This window comes from Pan troglodytes, chromosome 7, assembly GCF_028858775.2.
Source record: "Pan troglodytes isolate AG18354 chromosome 7, NHGRI_mPanTro3-v2.0_pri, whole genome shotgun sequence".
Taxonomy (NCBI): Eukaryota; Metazoa; Chordata; class Mammalia; order Primates; family Hominidae; genus Pan; species Pan troglodytes.
This window is the reverse complement of record NC_072405.2, coordinates 153,878,704-153,895,588: the sequence shown is the minus strand read 5'-3', so window position 1 is coordinate 153,895,588 and position 16,885 is coordinate 153,878,704. Positions and strand designations below refer to the sequence as shown.

Sequence of the window (16,885 nt, the reverse complement as noted above, 5' to 3'; positions counted from 1 at the left end):
TCCCCTGCCCCCTTGTCGAAGGGGTCGCTCACCGCCCGCGTGTTCTGGGTGGCGGCTGGGGTGGGGGACGGTAGGGTCCGCCAGGACTTGTGGGCCGGCTCAGGGCCCGGGTCAGTCCCCGGCTCCAGCTTTGTCGAGGGAGTGGTGCCGGCCCTGCTGGGGCTGCAGAGGGTGGAGGCAGGGCCGTCGCTTAGTAACCCGCGGGGGGCGGCGGCCCTCCCCACCACCACGGGCTGTCGCGTCCCCCGGCGCCCAGTCTCTCTCCCCGCGCCCCACTGCGGGGCTGGGACTAGTTCATGGCTCATTTCGGCAGAGCAGGCTAAGGGCGCACGCGGGTTCCTTCCTTGACGCCCGGTTTTTTTGAGACAGAGTCTTGCTCTGTCACCCAGGCTGGGGTGCGGTGACGCGATCACGGCTCACTGCAATCTCCTCATCCTGGGTTCGAGTGATTCTCCTGCCTCAGCCTCCGGAGTACGTGGGATTACAGGTAGGCGCCAGAACGCCTGGCTAATTTTTGTATTTTGAGTAGAGACGGGGTTTCACCATGTTGGCCAGGATGGTCTCTAACTCCCGACCTCAGGTGATTCACCCGCCTCGGCCTCCCAAAGTGCTGGGATTACAGGCATGAGCCACAGCTCCCAGCCTCAACGCCCGGTTTTGATGCCCCTTTTCTCCGAACAGTCACACTCCCCTTGCCATTCCAGGCGCAGACTGAACAGGCTTCAGCTTCCACACTTAAACATTAAAAAACCCAAATTGGTCTTTCTAAACTTAAAAAGAAAATCCATGTTCGGACGCAGTGGCCCACACCTGTAATCCCAGCACTTTGGGAGGCTATGGCAGGAGGATGGCTTGAGCCCAGGAGTTTGAGACCATCCTGGGCAACATGACGAGAGCCCGTCTCTACAGAAAAATTTTAAAAAGTGAGATGGATGTGGTGGCTTGCGCCTGTAGTCCCAGCTACTCAGAGGTGGAAGGTTTGCTTGTGCCCTGGAGGTCCCGGCTGCAGTGAGCCGTGATTGGGCACTGCACTCCAGCCTGGGCAACAGAGAAAAACCACATCTCAAATAAAAAGCCAAAACCAACCAAACAAAAAAAACTTTAAAAATTAAAAATCCTTTTTGCTTTTACTCTCACAAAGGGAAGACTTAAGGATTGGGAAAGTGTGTATGGATAAGAGGCCAGGTGGGCTGCCTCCCACTTGGGGACACTTCTTGAGCTCCCGTCACACCTGCTCTGGGGCGTCAATATGTCTGGACGTGGCTTTCTGTGCCCCTGGGGGCAGGGCCTGTGGTGGGGAAATGCTGATAACTGGGAGGCTGGCTGCTGCCGCCCTTGCCTGTGTTCCTGGCCCTCCTGCACCGGGGTAGCTATCCAGGGACTTATTTGGAAAGTCCTGTGGTTGTGTCAGTTCACTGCAGTAGGACTCTAGCCCATTGCTGTCTCCTATTCTGCAGGGAAGACTATGAATCTGGCAGAGCAATGGCCTCTGCTCCTAGTATTTTTTCCTCTTGTCAGGCGTGGGGTCCTCGAGAGTGTCAGTTCTGTTACGCTCAGTGGAGTGACTCCTTTCCATCTGTAGGCAAGCCAGAGGGCCTGTGCGGCCACTTGTCCCCTCTGATTCAAACAGTGCAGAGGGGATCATTGCGATTTTCTTCAGACTGAGTGACACGTCTCAGCAAATGACTGTGGACTCAGTAGACCAGCAAATAAGGCTTGTTACACCACACGGTTCATTTCTGTGTGAAGCAGGCAGAAGTAGGACTGAAGTGGAGCTGATGGAGAAAAGGCTCATAGAAGCGACAGGCCCAGGTAACGCGGGCTGAGTTGTCAGTGAGTCCCAGGCTCTGGGGGCTGCCCCTCCTGAAACTGGCAGGGGCTCAGAAGTGAGATGGGATCTGGGGGTATCTTGCCAGCTGATGCCCTTCCAGGGTAGTCATGATTATCGTGGTTACCCTCTGGCTAACTGGGCCTGTGGTTCTGTCTTCTCAGGTCTGATTGATGACTACAAAACCCTCCACGGCAATGCCCCGGCCCCTGGTACCCCAGCAGCTTCTGGGTGGCAGCCACCCACTTACCACAGTGGCAGAGCCTTTAGTGCCCGCTACCCTCGTCCAAGCCGGAGGGGCTACTCTTCCCACCATGGGCCTTCGTGGCGCAAGAAATACTCCCTCGTGAATCGGCCCCCGGGACCCTCAGACCCTCCTGCCGACCATGCTGTGCGGCCGCTGCACGGGGCCCGGGGGGGCCAGGCTCCTGTCCCGCAGCAGCATGTCCTTGAGAGACAGGTCCAGTTCAGTCAGGGTCAGAACGTGGTCATCAAAGTTAAACCGCCATCAAAGTCTGGCTCTGCCAGTGCCTCAGGGGCCCAGCGGGGCTCTTTGGAAGAATATGAGGACAACCCCTGGAGTGACCAAAGGCCCCGGGAAGGTGAAGGTGAGCCCCCTCGGGGACAGCTGCAGCCCTCGAGGCCAACAAGAGCCAGGGGGACCTGCAGTGTGGAAGATCCTCTTCTGGTCTGCCAGAAGGAGCCTGGTAAGCCCAGGATGGTGAAGTCAGTGGGCAGTGTGGGCGACAGCCCCCGGGAGCCCCACCGGACAGTCAGTGAGAGCGTGATTGCCGTCAAGGCGAGCTTCCCATCCTCCGCTCTGCCCCCACGCACTGGCGTGGCCCTGGGCCGGAAGCTGGGTTCTCATTCCGTGGCCAGCTGTGCTCCACAGCTCCTTGGGGACAGGAGAGTAGATGCTGGCCACACAGATCAGCCAGTTCCGTCTGGCTCAGTGGGGGGCCCCGCCAGACCGGCCTCAGGACCCAGGCAGGCCCGGGAGGCCTCGCCGGTTGTGACCTGTCGAACTAACAAGTTCCGGAAAAACAACTACAAATGGGTGGCTGCCTCCGCGAAGAGTCCCCGGGCTGCTCGGAGGGCCCTCAGTCCCAGAGTGGCTGCAGAGAATGTGTGCAAGGCCTCTGCTGGCATGGCAAACAAGGTGGAGAAGCCGCAGCTCATAGCTGACCCAGAGCCCAAGCCCAGGAAGCCAGCCACGTCCTCCAAGCCAGGGTCTGCCCCCAGCAAGTACAAGTGGAAGGCCTCCAGCCCCTCTGCCTCCTCCTCTTCCTCCTTCCGTTGGCAGTCGGAGGCCGGCAGCAAGGACCATGCCTCCCAGCTCTCCCCAGTCCTGTCTAGGTCCCCGTCGGGGGACAGACCAGCAGTAGGACACAGTGGCTTGAAGCCCCTCTCTGGGGAGACCCCGCTCTCGGCTTACAAAGTGAAGAGCCGCACCAAGATCATCCGGAGACGCGGCAGCACAAGGTGGGCATCCCGGCCGGCTGCAGTAGAGTGTGAGGGGCTGTGAGGAGGGTTTGTTTGGCACCCCTAATGGATCTGCTGAGCTCGGAGCTTTGCCTGCAGTTGCGTTCACATTTCCAGCAAGAAATGAGGCAGGAAGTGCTGCTGTGGTGGTTTGGGCTTGCCTGGGGCCGGGGCCCTGGCCGGCATAGACTTAGGGGACAGGTTTCCCGTCCCTCACACTGCTGGCCAGCCCATCCTTTCTCCTGCCAGTGAGAGACAAGCAGCTCGCTGGGGGCAGCTTCCGTTCCAGTTGCACAGGGTTCACAGAGGGAAGGCTTTGTGCCAGGCCAGGCGCAGGGGGAGTAGCTCCCAGGGACCAGTCCAGGGTCCATGTGTCCCCAGGGGGATGGTGGGACAGAGAGCAGTGTGTCTGCCCCTGGCCTGGACCTGCCGGCCACGGGTCTGTGCTGGGAGGTGGACCAGAGCTCTGGGCCCTGCCAGGGGTGCCTGGTCTTTCCTGCATGCCCCGTGTCTAGGGCTTGGGCTCCAGGAGGCCTGGCCTTTGCTGGCCCTCAGGCTGAGGGCTGCTCCAGCTGGGCTGAGTGGGCAGGGGCCGGGGGCTGCTGGTAGGCGGGAGCCTCCTTAGGCATTCCTGGCTTTGTGGCCTCCCTCGCGGAGTGTTGAGGCTGCAGTTGGCCTTTGGTCCCAGGGCGAGCAGATTGGTGTTAGGTCCCAGCCCCCTTGGCCAGGCAGCCAGGCAGAGTCACTCACTTGCTTGGCGCACATCTCTCCCGGCCTCCACCCTTGCGGACTTGTGATGAGACTCAGAGATGGTGTCATGGCACAGTGCTTGGTCTGGGCTCAGGGACTCCATGAGGTTGGCAGCTAAGGTGGTGGCTGCACCTGCTGGGCAGAGGGCGGAGGTCCTGCCTTCGTCATCAGACACAGTGGCGCCCTGCCGTCTGGTCTAGGTTGCTGGCTCGTGTAGCTCATTCTCTCTGGCCCTCGTCCCCCAGATAGGTGCCGTGTTGAGGCGCATGGGCACCCGGCTCCCGCTCCTGGCTGTTTCTCGGTGGCAACTCTGCTCTAAACCATGCTGGCAGCTCCCTCTGTCCAGGAAGTGTGGAGAGGGAGCGTGGAGAAGCTGCCCCCTTACTGAGGGGCTTGGCAGGCCACTTGGGGCCGGTGGCCGCTCTCCTCAGGGATGTCGACCCTTCTCTTTGCCCCATGTAGAGGCTCCTTTTTCCTGGGCAGATGGGGAGGGGGTGGACATGCGGGTGGGGACGGAGCACTGAGGCCCCTCTGCTCTCCCTGGGAGCATGGCAGCCTGCCCTGGTTCTGGGGTCATCTGGGATTGTGGATCCAAGCCTGCCGCCTCAGCCTGGCTGTGGAGGGTGGGCAGGGCCGCCATGGGTTGAGGGAGGCAGGGTCCAGAAAGGACCCGCTGAGGCCTGGTCCTGGCCTTCAGGAGCTGCTCCCACGCTCCTCGGGTCCTGGTGAGGAAGGGTGGGTGGGCAGAACCCCCAGGGCTTGTTGAGAGCTGCCTGTATTTTGTCTCCACAGCCTTCCTGGAGACAAGAAAAGCAGCACCTCACCTGCCACCACCGCCAAGAGCCACCTCAGCCTCCGGCGGAGACAGGCCCTCAGGGGGAAGAGCAGCCCTGTCCTGAAGAAGACCCCCAACAAGGGCCTGGTACAGGTCACCACGCACCGACTATGTCGCCTGCCACCGAGCCGGGCCCACCTCCCCACCAAGGAAGGTATGCTGGGAGCAGGGGCGCTGGGCACTGGGGCTGGGCCTGCCTGACGGGATATGCTGGCCTGTTAGGAGCCATGGGCACCTTCCCTGCCTCATGCTGGTAGAGGCCCTGGCTGGGAGGGCACTGCCTGGCAGACAGTGGGTGGTGGTGGGCTGGCAGATAGAGGATAGGGCCCGGATGCTGCGCCCTGCAGTCTGGGTGTGGGATGTGCTGCTGGGCAGGTGCTGTGGCCTCTTCTGTGTGTCCCTTGGTATGGACCCAGCTGTGTCCCTCCTGAGGGAGAAGAGGGCGGCGGCTGCTGAGCCCTTAAGCAGGGGTGAAGCCCTCGCTTGTGCTGCGCTGGGCACCCCCAGGCCTCTGCCTCCTCCAGGGCCCTTCTGTGCTCAGCTGGCTGGGGCTGCAGGTCTACCTGCCCTGCCCTTTCTGAGTGTCACATGGTACTGTGTGAGTTTTTTGAGTGGCCTGAAAGAATTGGTCTGGTCTCCTGCTGTACCACTCTAAGTGTGCCCAGTCACGCCTGGAGAGAACTGGTCTTGAGCCCCTGAGAGCCCCTGTGGTGGCCTGGGAAGGCCCCGGCCTGCAGATTGTGGGGCGTAGCGCCTTTGAGGTTGACCCCCACTGCGGTGATGTTTGCCAGGACACACTGGGGGAGCGGCCTGCAGGCGGGCACGTGGTTGGGGGTATGTGGTGAGGGTCTAGAGCCCTTGGGTGTGGCACCCCCCAGACACTGTGGGGGTCAGCGTGGAGCCACGTTCGTCTTTGTGCACCTGGTCCTGTGCGACTCTGGGGCTCTGCTGGGCGCGTTAGGGCAGTGATTTCCCGAGCTCGTGTCTGTGACATCTGGAGAAGGTGGGGTGTTGGGGATTGAGCAGGCTTGGACCTGGGCACTCCGACTGGGAACCGGTGCTCAGAAATCTAGCCAAGGCTGGGCGCGGTTGCTCATGGCTGTAATCCCAGCTCTTTGGGAGGCCAAGGTGGGAAGATCACTTGAGGCCAGGAGTTCAAGACCAGCCTGGGCAACATGGCAAAACCCCATCTTTACCAAAAATACAAAAATTAGCTGGGCATGGTGGCACATGCCTGTAATCCCAGCTACTCGGGAGGCTGAGGGAGGAGAATTGCTTGAGCCTGGGAGGTTGCAGTGAGCCGAGATCGTTCCATTGCATTCCAGTCTGGGCGACAGAACGAGACTCTGTCTCAAAAAAAAAAGAAACCCAGCCAAGCGTACTGTCATCTAGGGAGGCTTCAGACGGCTCTGGAAGGAGCTGGGCCTGGGCAGGCCCAAGAGCCGTGTGGGGCCTGCTGCGGGAGGGCAGGGCGTTGGGTCCCAGGTGGAGGGCTGAATGGGGCGATGCAGCCGGGTGTTGCAGCACAGTGGGGTGGGAGGAAGTGGGGCTGGGGGCGCTGGTCGGCTGTACCCCGTTAGCCGACACCTGCTGCACGCCAGGACATGTGGATTTCATCCTGGTGACAGGGAGCAAGCAGAGACCCATGCGGTCCCTGGTGGCCACAGTGAGGTGGCCGGATGGCGGTTAGGTCGTGGGCTTGTCTGGGAGTGGATGGTAGGGGTGGCTTGGACAGTTGGCGGTATCCCCTGGTCACTTGGGGAGGAGGGGTTGGGGAGGTGTCCAGCTCTGGGAGGCCAGCAGGGTCTGCTGAGCCCTAGGAGGCCAAGGCTTGCAGATGGCGTGGTGGTTGGGGTGAGAGGCTCCCCACTGGGTGCAGGTTCAGCCCTGCTCACCTGGCCTGCTCCCTCTTCAGGCCTCTAGTAGAGTGGGGCATAGGCAGGGGATGGGGGAGGTTGCTTCCTGCTGGTGGGGCCTTGCTCGGCGCCCCCCGGACTCCTGCCAGGAAGAGTGGGTTTGGGAGGCCACCAGCTTCACCGGCTGACCATTTCGGAGTGCACAGCTGAGGGGCTGCTGCGGTCCTGCCTCACTTCATCGTTTTTTTTTTTTTTTTTTTAATGTTTTTAGAAATAGGGCCCTGCTTCCCTCCCAGGCCGGAGTACAGTGGTGCAGTCACAGCTCATTGCAGCCTCAACCTCCTGGGCTCAAGTGACCCTGCTGAATAGCTGGGACTACAGGGGCATGTCACTGTGCCTGGCTAATTTTTAATTTTTTTGTAGGGACAGGGTCTTGCTTTGTTGCCTAGGCTGGTCTTGAACTTCTGGGCTCAAGTGATCCTCCTGCCTTAGTCTCTTAAAGTGCTGGGATTACAGGTGTGAGCCACTGTGCCCAGCCAAACTCATAGTTAAAGACCAACGTGAGGCTGGGCGTGGTGGCTCATGCCTGTAATCCCAGCACACTGGGAGGCCGAGGCGGGTGGATCACCTGAGGTCAGGAGTTCAAGACCAGCCTTGGCAACATGGCAAAACCCCGTCTCTACTAAAAATACAAAAATTAGCTGGGTGTGGTGGCGAGCGCCTGTAATCCCATCTACTCGGGAGGCTGAGGCAGGAGAATCACTTGAACCCAGGAGGCAGAGGTTAGATCGTGCCATTGTACTCCAGCCTGGGCGACAGAGTGACATTTTGTCTCAAAAAAAAAAAAAAAAAAAAAAAAAGACCAGCGTGGCGGCTGCATGGAGTGAGAGGAGAGGGTCCTGTCTGAGGAAGGGGTGGGGAAGGCGTCCCACTCACTTGCCCACCACTGGCCCAACTGGCAAGCGCGGTTGAGTCACTGTGCCTGGCAGCCTGCCGGCTCCTGGGGATACTGCAGTGAAGGTGAAGAGATGATGAGGCTGGAGCCGCCTTCCAGTGGTGGAGACAGGCAGCCACTGGAGTGCTTGTACATCAGCCAGGAAGGTGCTCCTGGGTGGAAAATGCCTTCTGAGGAACAGGCAGGGGGAGAGCACAGGGCCAGCTGCAGAGAGGTGGTTGGCGAGTGGGAGGGCTTCTCTGAGGAGGTGACCTGAGCAGAGAGGAGCGAATAGGGCTCAGCTCTGAGGCCGACGTGGAGGTGGGAACGAGCTTACTGTGTTCTGGAGCACAAGGAGGCTGTGGGGCCAGTTCACCATCTGGGAGTGTGGCTTGGAGGGGATGCAGCCAACGGGGCAGAGGGACCGGGTCCTGGGAAAGGGTCTTGTAGGCCACAGGAGGGAACGGGGGGTTGGTTCTGGTTACGTTGGGAAGCCAGGGAGGGACAGGGGAGGACCCTGGGAGGGGCGTGTCCAGGGCCCCGGGGTGTCTGGCAGGCCTGAGTGGGCAGAGTCGGGAGGGCCTGTGCGTGAGGCCACTGACGCCAGGCCAAGGAGCGGAGTCCGCAGGCTCTCAAGCAGGCAGGGAGCCCGTGGAGATGTGCGCGGAGGTGAGAGGCCGAGCCTGCGTCCTGGCCTGGTCACTCAGGCGGCTGACCCCAGAGACAGCCACCGTGAGACTCCAAGCTGGCCGCAGGGGAGGTGGGCGTGGCCAGGGCGTCTGCTGAGGAGATGGGAGGCTGGGGCCCAGGAAGCTGTTGAGTGGCTCCCGCAGGTGCCCTCCTGCAAGGCCCACTGTCTCCATGCCTGCCTGCCTAAGAACTGAGGCCTGCCTGTCCTCTGCCTTGGCCAGTGGGCTTCTGGGCAGGGCCAGCTTTGTTTCGTTGAACGCTGCAGCGCTCTGGTGAGCCAGTGAGCCCTTCCCAGGCCCTCCTTCAGCCCTCCCGGGTGGCCAAGGCCTCCATCGGCCGGGGAGTTCGTTCCTGGATGCTGGGGTCGTGTGGGCTGTGGATGGGGCAGCCAGGTGGGACTGCTCCTTCATTTGGCTGTTTGGAGTTTTCTTTCCCCATTTTCTGCCCAGCAAAAGCTTAGTTCTAGCTCCACCTCTCCTCTTCAAGGAGACGGCAGTGTCCCAGTGTCCAGCTGGGGACGACTGCCCTGTGGACTTATGCACCAGGGACAGGGGCTTCTGAAAGCTGCCAGGCAGCCCTGCTGCCGCCTCCCTTCCCCGCCGCACTTCAGCCTTGCCGTGCGGCCCAGTGGCCAGCAGAGGGCATGCTTGCCCCTCCTATCGCCTCCGTCCACCCTTTTTTGGTAATTGATCGCCTAATTTCCTTTTTATGTGAAAGAAAGCAGATACCAAGTAATTTGCAGCAATAACCTGCTAATGCTGGGCCAGTATCGAAACTCCCCTGTTCATTTCAAGTGGCAGATAAAACGCTAATACATAATTATCCTTGCAAATTGGATTATTTTAAATAACCAAAAGGCTACGGCCAGGAGAAAGCGATCCCATCTCCCCTGAGTTACTATTGCAGCGTAATTGCCGCGTTCAATCAATTTCCCTGGCATTAGAAATTCCATCACAATCAACATTAAGCTTTATTCATTGTGATGGCTAAGAGCCGGGCCATTTCTCCTCTTTTTCTTAACTGGCAAAATTAATCAGGGAAAAGATTTTAAACATTTACCCGTGCGAAAGAGGTCAGGCCTGCCACTATATTGCTCAGCAGATAAGGGCGCTAATAAAAAGAAAATTGAATTACTAATGATCACCAAGAACAGAGTATATAAAACCTGGCCATTGCCAGTTCAGGAAGAGGGAGAATCAATTTTCTTGGGACAAGGTGCGTTCATTTTTTATTTTGGCGCATATTATCAGCAATTTAATTTGAGAGGCATAAACAGGAGGAAACAGTTAGGGAATAATGAGCCTGGAGGTGTAAAGTGCCGCAGGATATATGCTGTACACAATTTATTTGGCACAACAGATAATCGCTTTAATTGAATTCAAAAGTGCATTGTTCAGCAGCACTGTGGCCGCTCACGCCTGGGGACTGAGACTGTTTGGAAGGTTTCAGCCTGACTCTTCGGTGCCTCTCCTCCCCTCCCTGCCTCTCCCGGCCCTCCGAAGTCCTCTGGGCCTGGAGTCAGACCTCGGCTGGGGGCGGGGCAGGGGATTCCTGGGGGTCTCTCCCTCTGCTGTCAGTGTGCCCCTTGCCTTCCGTTTCTTCCTTCCCTTTTCTCCTGGGGATGGGTCTGTTGGCAGCTGGGGGATGAGGATGTGAGACACTGGCCGGGCGCCGAGGCTCATGCCTGGAATCCCAACACTTTGGGAGGCTGAGGCGGGTGATTACTTGAACCCAGGAGCTCAAGACCAGCCTGGGCAACGTGGCAAAACCCCATCTCTACAAAAAACGCGAGAATTAGCCGGGCGTGGTGGCACACGCCTGTAGTGCCAGCTACTCGGGAGGCTGAGGTGAGAGGATTGCTGAGGTCTGGGAGGTTGAGGCTCTAGTGAGCCATGATCGCACCACTGCACTGCAGCCTGGGTGACAGAATGAGACCCTGTCTCAAAAAAAAAAAAAAAAAAAAAAAAAGGAGATAGAAGACAGCCCCAGAAGGGTGGCCTGGGCGAGTAACGTTTGCTGGAGGCTGCAGTAGAGACCTGCCTGGGTTGATCTGTCTCTGGTGGACCGATGCTAGAAGGGGCATTTGGGCGGAAGAGATGAAAACCTTTTCGGAGTCTGAAAAATGGTGTCCTGTTTGCCACTCACATAACTGTGGCAATTCGTGTTCTCGAGTACAGTGTTTACAGTACACACGGCTGAGCACTGTGGCCAGGCTCTCACTGTGGTGCGGGGGAAGTGGGGCCAGCTTCGTGGTACATCCTCCTGGGGCCCGTCGCTGTGCTCGGCCACCCTGAGATGACAGGCATGACTCCCTAAGCCTGGCCGGCCTGTGCAGAGGGATGCTGTCCAGGCTGTACACTCCAGGCCAGGCCAGGAGTGAGGGCCAGCTCTCCCACCCACCACCATGTGCCCAGGCTGGGGAGCTTCTTGGTGGCAGGAGGTGATGGGACTCCTACCAGCCACATGGAAACGTCTGCTATTTTACGCCAGGGAAAAGTCGTGGTAGGTGGGTAGGCAGTGGTGTCGTCATCTGCTGGAGTGGGAGGGCCCTCTCTGCTTCACCCACCCAGGATGGTGGATGCATGCCGGTGTCCTGCCCCCTTCCCCCATGGCCTGGAATGAGCCCAGGGCCCTGCCTGGGAAGCAGCCGCCTTCCCAGACTTGTCGCCAGTGTGCTGGTGGAGGGTGCGGGCCTGGCAGGTCCTGGGCACACCTGTGGTGGACAGAAAGGGCCTGGCTTGTGTGGTGGTCTCGTGTGGACAACCAGGCTGGGTCGAGGCCTGCCGGCTGCCCAGGCTTTGAAAGGAGCCAGGCCGGGCATCTGCCTCTGGCCCAGAGCTTGCTGTACACACGGAGGGCGATTCCTACCCGTCCCTCAGTCTGCCGTGCCCGCCCCTGGGTGTGGAGGAACTGCTGTCAGCATTCGCAGACGAGAAGTGGAGTCTCCACTCACCCCAGCTCACTGGCAGAAAGGGCAGGCGTGGGTCTTGGACCCACCTCTGGCTGGTGTCACTAGGTGCCAGGGCTGTCCTGCCTGGGTGACTCTTTTGGGGCCTGGATGCCCATTCCCTGAGTCCGAGTTTCTCTGAGGAAGTGCTTAGGGAGAGCCTGTGTGAGCTGTTGGCCCTCGGCCCCTCCCTGCCACCAGGTGGTTGTGGCTTCCCCCAGCCCCAGAGCAGGACCCAGGTGGCTGGGGTCCCTCAGGCACACGGCGCTCTCTGGATACTGGGTCTCACCCTCTAGCCCTGGTGAAGCCAAAGGCAGCCTCCCCAGAGCCCTGGCCGCCCGCCCAGTCCTGTGTGGGGTCTCCCCCCGACTGTGGTGCGACATTTCCTTGAACGCTGCCTCCTGACTGCTCGGTCTCAGAAGGGCCTGCCTTGACGGCTGTTCATGTGACCTCTCTGAGTCCTCCGAGGTACCTGGGGCCCTCCTGTGTCCTTGGGTCCTCCCTGTGCACATGATCCTTTCTGTGTTGCCTCCCGGTGCCTTGGAGAGGGGGTGGTTTGCCACGCAGCCCTGGCATCAGAGGCCTGGGTGGATTCTGCACCCAGCCCGTGCTGTGGCTTTGCACTGTTTGGCCACAGATGCTTATGGGGGTGTCACTGAGCAGGCACCAGCTTGGGAGTGTGATGGCCCCCTACCCCTCTGCCCCTCTGTCCCCAGCGGCTTCTCCCGGTGACCAGCGCAGCCTGTGGATTCCAGTGCATGGGAAAAACCCAACCGCTTTCTCTCGACTGGCCCTGCCCCACCTCGAAGGCCCGGCTTGCTCCAACCAGGCCCAACCTCTGGCCAGGCCCGTCCCCCACCCTTAGGTGTGCACAGTTTGCTCCCCTCATTCGGGAGTCTGTGAGGTGGGCCTTGGTCCATTCTGCCAGGCCAGCTCCTCTAAGATCGCGTGCCAGCCGCCCCGCCACCATGGGCATTCCTTCCTCCTGCCTCGTGTTTTGTATTGCAGGAATTGCCGGCTTATTGTCCGTCCTGCCTGTTAAGAAGATGCTGTGGGGAGCACCCTGGCTGCCCTGCGTGCACGTGAGCCTCAGGCTGCGGCAGCTCCTGGTGTGGGTGAGGCGCCCCCCCTCCCAGAGGACTGGACCTGGGCAGAAGGGAGGGCCTCGCTCCCTCAGGAGGCCCCATGGGCAGGCCATGGGCAGGAAGGCAGGGCAGTCACCATGCTTAGCGGGCAACCGAGGGGTGAGGGCCTGGCAGAGGGCTGCCCACCAGGAGGAAAAGCCACACAGGGCTCCCTGCCCCGACGCTGTCCTGCCCCTTTGAGACGTGCAGGCCGGTGAAGGTCGGCAGCAGCACTCGGAGGCTCAGTGAGCAAGTGGGCCGAGTGCCACCAGCCTCGATCCCCGGCCTCCCGCAGAGGGGCTGGTTTCTGTGCCATCCTCGCCGTAACCTCCTGTGCCAGGCTGCTGGGAGGCCTTTCTGAGCCTGGCGATCTCCCTGGGAGGCTGGCCGTGGATGGAATGTGAGGCATGGGTGGAGCCCTGACCTGCTGCACAGAGCCTGAGGACGGAAGCTTGACCGTGGAGGGTGTCTGTCGCTGCCTGGCCGAGGCGTGGCCGCTGGCCCCACAGCGCCTCGGCAGTGCCGCCTGGCTTCTGTTGTGAGTTGGCTGGGTCTGGGTCCCAGCCTTGTGGGGAGCTGGAGCGCTGTGGTCGGAAACAAGATGGCTCCCCTGCCCTGCGCAGAGACGAGTGGCGGCCCCCGAGGAGGCAGGAGCACCCAGGGCCCGAGGTGCACCGCAGGGTGGGTGCCAGGGTGGGCTTGCTGTGTCTTGGCAGTGGGGGAGGGTGCCAGGGCCAGAGGGGCCGGAGACACTCCCCTGGCCCCAGCGAGAGTGAGGAGCAGGCACCCTGTCCCATGCTGCTAGGTACTGGGGAGCAGCCCCGTGTCCGGTGCTGGAGGCCTGGACCTTTGCTGGATGCAGGAGGCAGGGTTATGAGCCCCCAGGCGTGGTGTGGGCGTGGCCTGGTGGGAGACTTTGGCCCCGTCTGCCCGTTCTCCTTGCTGGTGCTCGGTGCCCTATCTGTGAATGGGGTCAGGAGTGTTTGCTGTGGGGCTGAGCGGTGCCTTTGGGTGCTTTGGCCCGGTGTGATGTTCCTGCTGGGCTGTGCTGCCGGCCAGCATTGCCCACCTGGGAGGCTCTGCCTGGCGCCTCTGGGGTATGTGATCCACCATTGCTTGCTGTGTGCAGCTGGGCTATTCAATTTTACTGTGGTGAACCCCGTGAAAAGGCATGAGAGCAGTTAGATCTGGAGTCCTGCTTTCATAAGAGAAAAAGAAAATGCTGAATTAGGCTTCAGGAAAGGCAGCCACAGCGATCTTTGAATCTTGCATAAATTATCAGGCATGCCGGCGGCCTCCAGTTTTGCGTGGGTTGTGGCTGTGCTAATTAATTACTCCACAGAACTGGCGTGGGATCGCGTGTGTGCCGTGGTGGTGCTGCACTGCGCTGCGGGTGCCAAGCTGAAGACCTGGGCTGCCCTGGCAGGGTGGCGTTCTCAGGAGAGCCAGAACTCATACCGCCGTAGGACCCTGGGTCCCCAGGCTGGGGACAGCTTGGGCTGCTCCTTTTGTTGAATGGATTGAGGTAGTCCTCTTGTCCCTCTCTTCCCAGCCCAGGGCTGGCACATCCCCCCAATCACGTGTCTTGGCAGACTTTGAATCAAGTGCAGGACACCTGTCTGAGAGCCTGGGTAGGTCCCTCACCCTGGTGGCCTCTCTCAGGAGTCCACCAGGCAGTGGGTGTTGGGGTGCAGGACACAGGCTCTGTCACCACCTGCTAACCCCCACCAGGCAGCCAGGGGCACGTTGCCAAGTGCTCGGGTGGCGGGTGGGCACGGCACAGGGCCGTCCCGATGGCCACCCCTGCTGGCCTGGTCCTCCTCCCACTCTGCCCGCCTGTCCTCTTCCTGTGCCGGCCTCTCAGGGGTCTATCTTCAGGCATGGCCAGCAGGGCTTGTGCTGCTTGCCTCCTGCTTGCCTCCTGGCGGTGTCTTTTCACCAGCTCTCGGTTCTCCCACCAAAGTAATGGGGGCATGGCTCTGCCAGCCTCAGCTGGCCTCCTGTTGAGGGACTGGGGAGTGGGTGTGGCTCTGGGCACTGAGGCGGCTTTCCAGCTGGGGACGAATGTGGCCTGCGCCTTCTGGGATTTGGCCCCTTCTCTGCATGGGGTCAGGATGTTGCTGGGCCCCTGTTTAGGCCCCTGCTGGGGCTGTAGCCTTCTGTGCCCCATCTGCTGCCCGTAAGTGGCCCCTGCCAGCCTCCTCTGTCTCTCCACCTTGACCCTTTCCTGAGGGCACCTGCTGTGGTCCCACAGGTGGGTCGTGGCAAAGCTGGGTGTGGTCAGAGTCCATGTGGACTTGGGCATCGTCTGGGAACCCCGTGATCCTCACTGGTTGTTTCCCCTTACACCAAGTCCAATCGCGTGCTGGGCGGGGTCCTGATGGGAAGGAAGTCCTGGTTCCCTGAGGGGTCTCCTGCTCGGCACCAGCAGCAGGACTGGGAGAGGAAGCAGCCCCAGCCCAGTGTCTCCTGCCCGCAGGCACCTGGTCTTCCTGCCACTCATTCTCCAGAACTGGCCCTGCCCTTGCTCACTGGGCATCCGCTGAGCTCTGGGGCTATGTTGGGACTGTGACTGGTGGGCCAGCCCGGCGAGGCCCTGATGTCATGGGTGTGACTCTTGGTGGGAGGTGCTGGGCTCTTGCCTGATGGCAGACAGAGAATGTCCAGCCAGGGTCTCTCCAGGGCCTCTCCCACTGGACCCCCACTGAAGTCAGTGCCCTCTGTGGCCCCATTGGGGCAGCAGCCTGCATCCTAGCATGGGTTTTGGTGTGGCCCTGGGTGGACTTGAACTATGGTGGCTGTGGGGGTTCTCCAGGCCCCCTGCATCGTCAGCACCAGTGCCAGCACCCTGGGCTCTGGGCCAGCCGCAGGCCGATGCCGCTGAAGCGGGGCCAGTGCCAGGCCCAGGAGGACGGCAGGCTTGGGGTTGTGTGGCAGGCGTGGCATCCAGCTGGGTGGGGAGGCCTGCTGGGAGAGTGGTGCAGAGGCACTGCCCGCCTCCATGGCCTGGCCCATTCCCTGTCCTCCTGTCCCATCCTGTCCCTTGGTACAGAACTGCTGCAGTGAATGGCCAGCTCTGGTCACTGTGTGGGTGCTGAGTGGTGGCATCCCAGCTGGTCAAACTGTGCTTCCTGTAGAGAGGTGCATGGGAAAGCATAGCAGGAAGACCAGGGCTGTCTGTGGCACCCTTGATTGGAGCCCCCTCTTTCCAGGGCTGAGTCCGGTGACTGCAGCCTCTGGTCCGTGTCCTCATGGGAGCAGGGCGACATGCAAGGAGCCCCCTCAGGATGGGCCCCAGGGACGCTCCTCTCCCGGCTCCCAGCTGAGACCTCTCCCTTCCGTGCTGTGGGGTCCCTTGGGTGGCTCTGCCTGGGAAGGGACACAGAGTCTCTGGGCCCAGCTGTTCTGGAAAGGGCTGGGCCATGTGTCCCTCTTCAGGGCTTCTAGATGGCCACAGGAATCCTGAAGAGGAGACCGCGCCCACGCCTGTGCCTGCACCACCTGCCACCCCTCAGGGCCCTCCTTTCTGGTCCCCTCGCCTGTGGCTCTCCAAGGCTGTGCTGACCCTGCCGTCAGGAGCTTTCACTCAGCAGGAGGCTGGTACCGTCACCAGCTTCTGGGGGAGCCTCAGGGCAGGCCGAGCGCTGCTGGGAGATGTCACCCAGGCCAGGATAAGCCAAGCAAGTGCCGTGGCTGTGTCTGGGCTTGGCTGGAGATGGCGAGGTGCGACTCTGCCTGGCCTGGGCCTTGGGGCTCACGGAGAGAGTAGATGGCATTTCAAGGGAAGTGTGTGGCTATAGATATGATGACCGTAAGTTTAGCAGCTTGCAGACATTAAGTGTCAAGTTAGCTGTTGGTGTGCTCGAGTGTCCATTACAGAGCCCTGGTCTCGGAGATCAGCCCTGGGGCCCCAAGCTCCCTTCTGGTGCCTTTGATCCAGGGGCTGGTACATGTGCCAGCTTCTGCCACTGGTTGGTCTGCACAGCGTGGACACGAGCATGGGCTTGGGGCAGAGCGTGGCTGGCAGGTGCCCTGCTGTAGGGTCTTGTGGGCAGAAGCATCAGCTGCCCTCCCTATTCCTCTTGTTCCCCCGGGGAGCTGAAGGCCAGGGCCGCACGGCCACCAGTGCAGCACAGCGCAGCTCACTCCCCTTTGCCTCGAAGGTGCTGCCCAGTGCAGGTGTCAGGTGTGTGCCTGAAGCTCACAGGGGCCAGTCTCCTCCCCAAGGGCCAGGGGCCAGCTGCTGTTGGCCGCTTCCTTGACCCACCTCTGCGACTTGCCTGCTGCTAGCGTGATGGGCTGGGGGCCCGGCTCTGAGGCTGCGGCCTCTTGGCCCAGCTGGGGTTTCTTTGAGGCCGACCAGCTGGCGGTGATCTCTTGGCCCCTCGGCCGAGTGTGTCTGACCAGCGCAGTCAGGCATGAAGTACTGAGGCTGTCCT

General features: G+C 60.9%; 1 protein-coding gene across 3 annotated transcripts in view; it reads left to right on the top strand.

Moving 5' to 3' along the window:
• Positions 1-16,885, top strand: part of ZC3H3 (zinc finger CCCH-type containing 3) — a 115,250-nt gene that overhangs the window by 12,598 nt on the left and 85,767 nt on the right. For all 3 annotated transcript variants that reach the window (XM_063816627.1, XM_063816628.1, XM_519998.9), the window contains 2 exons: positions 1,993-3,310; positions 4,853-5,049. In XM_063816627.1, coding sequence (XP_063672697.1) covers positions 1,993-3,310; positions 4,853-5,049 — 1,515 coding nt within the window. The remainder of the gene's footprint in view (positions 1-1,992; positions 3,311-4,852; positions 5,050-16,885) is intronic.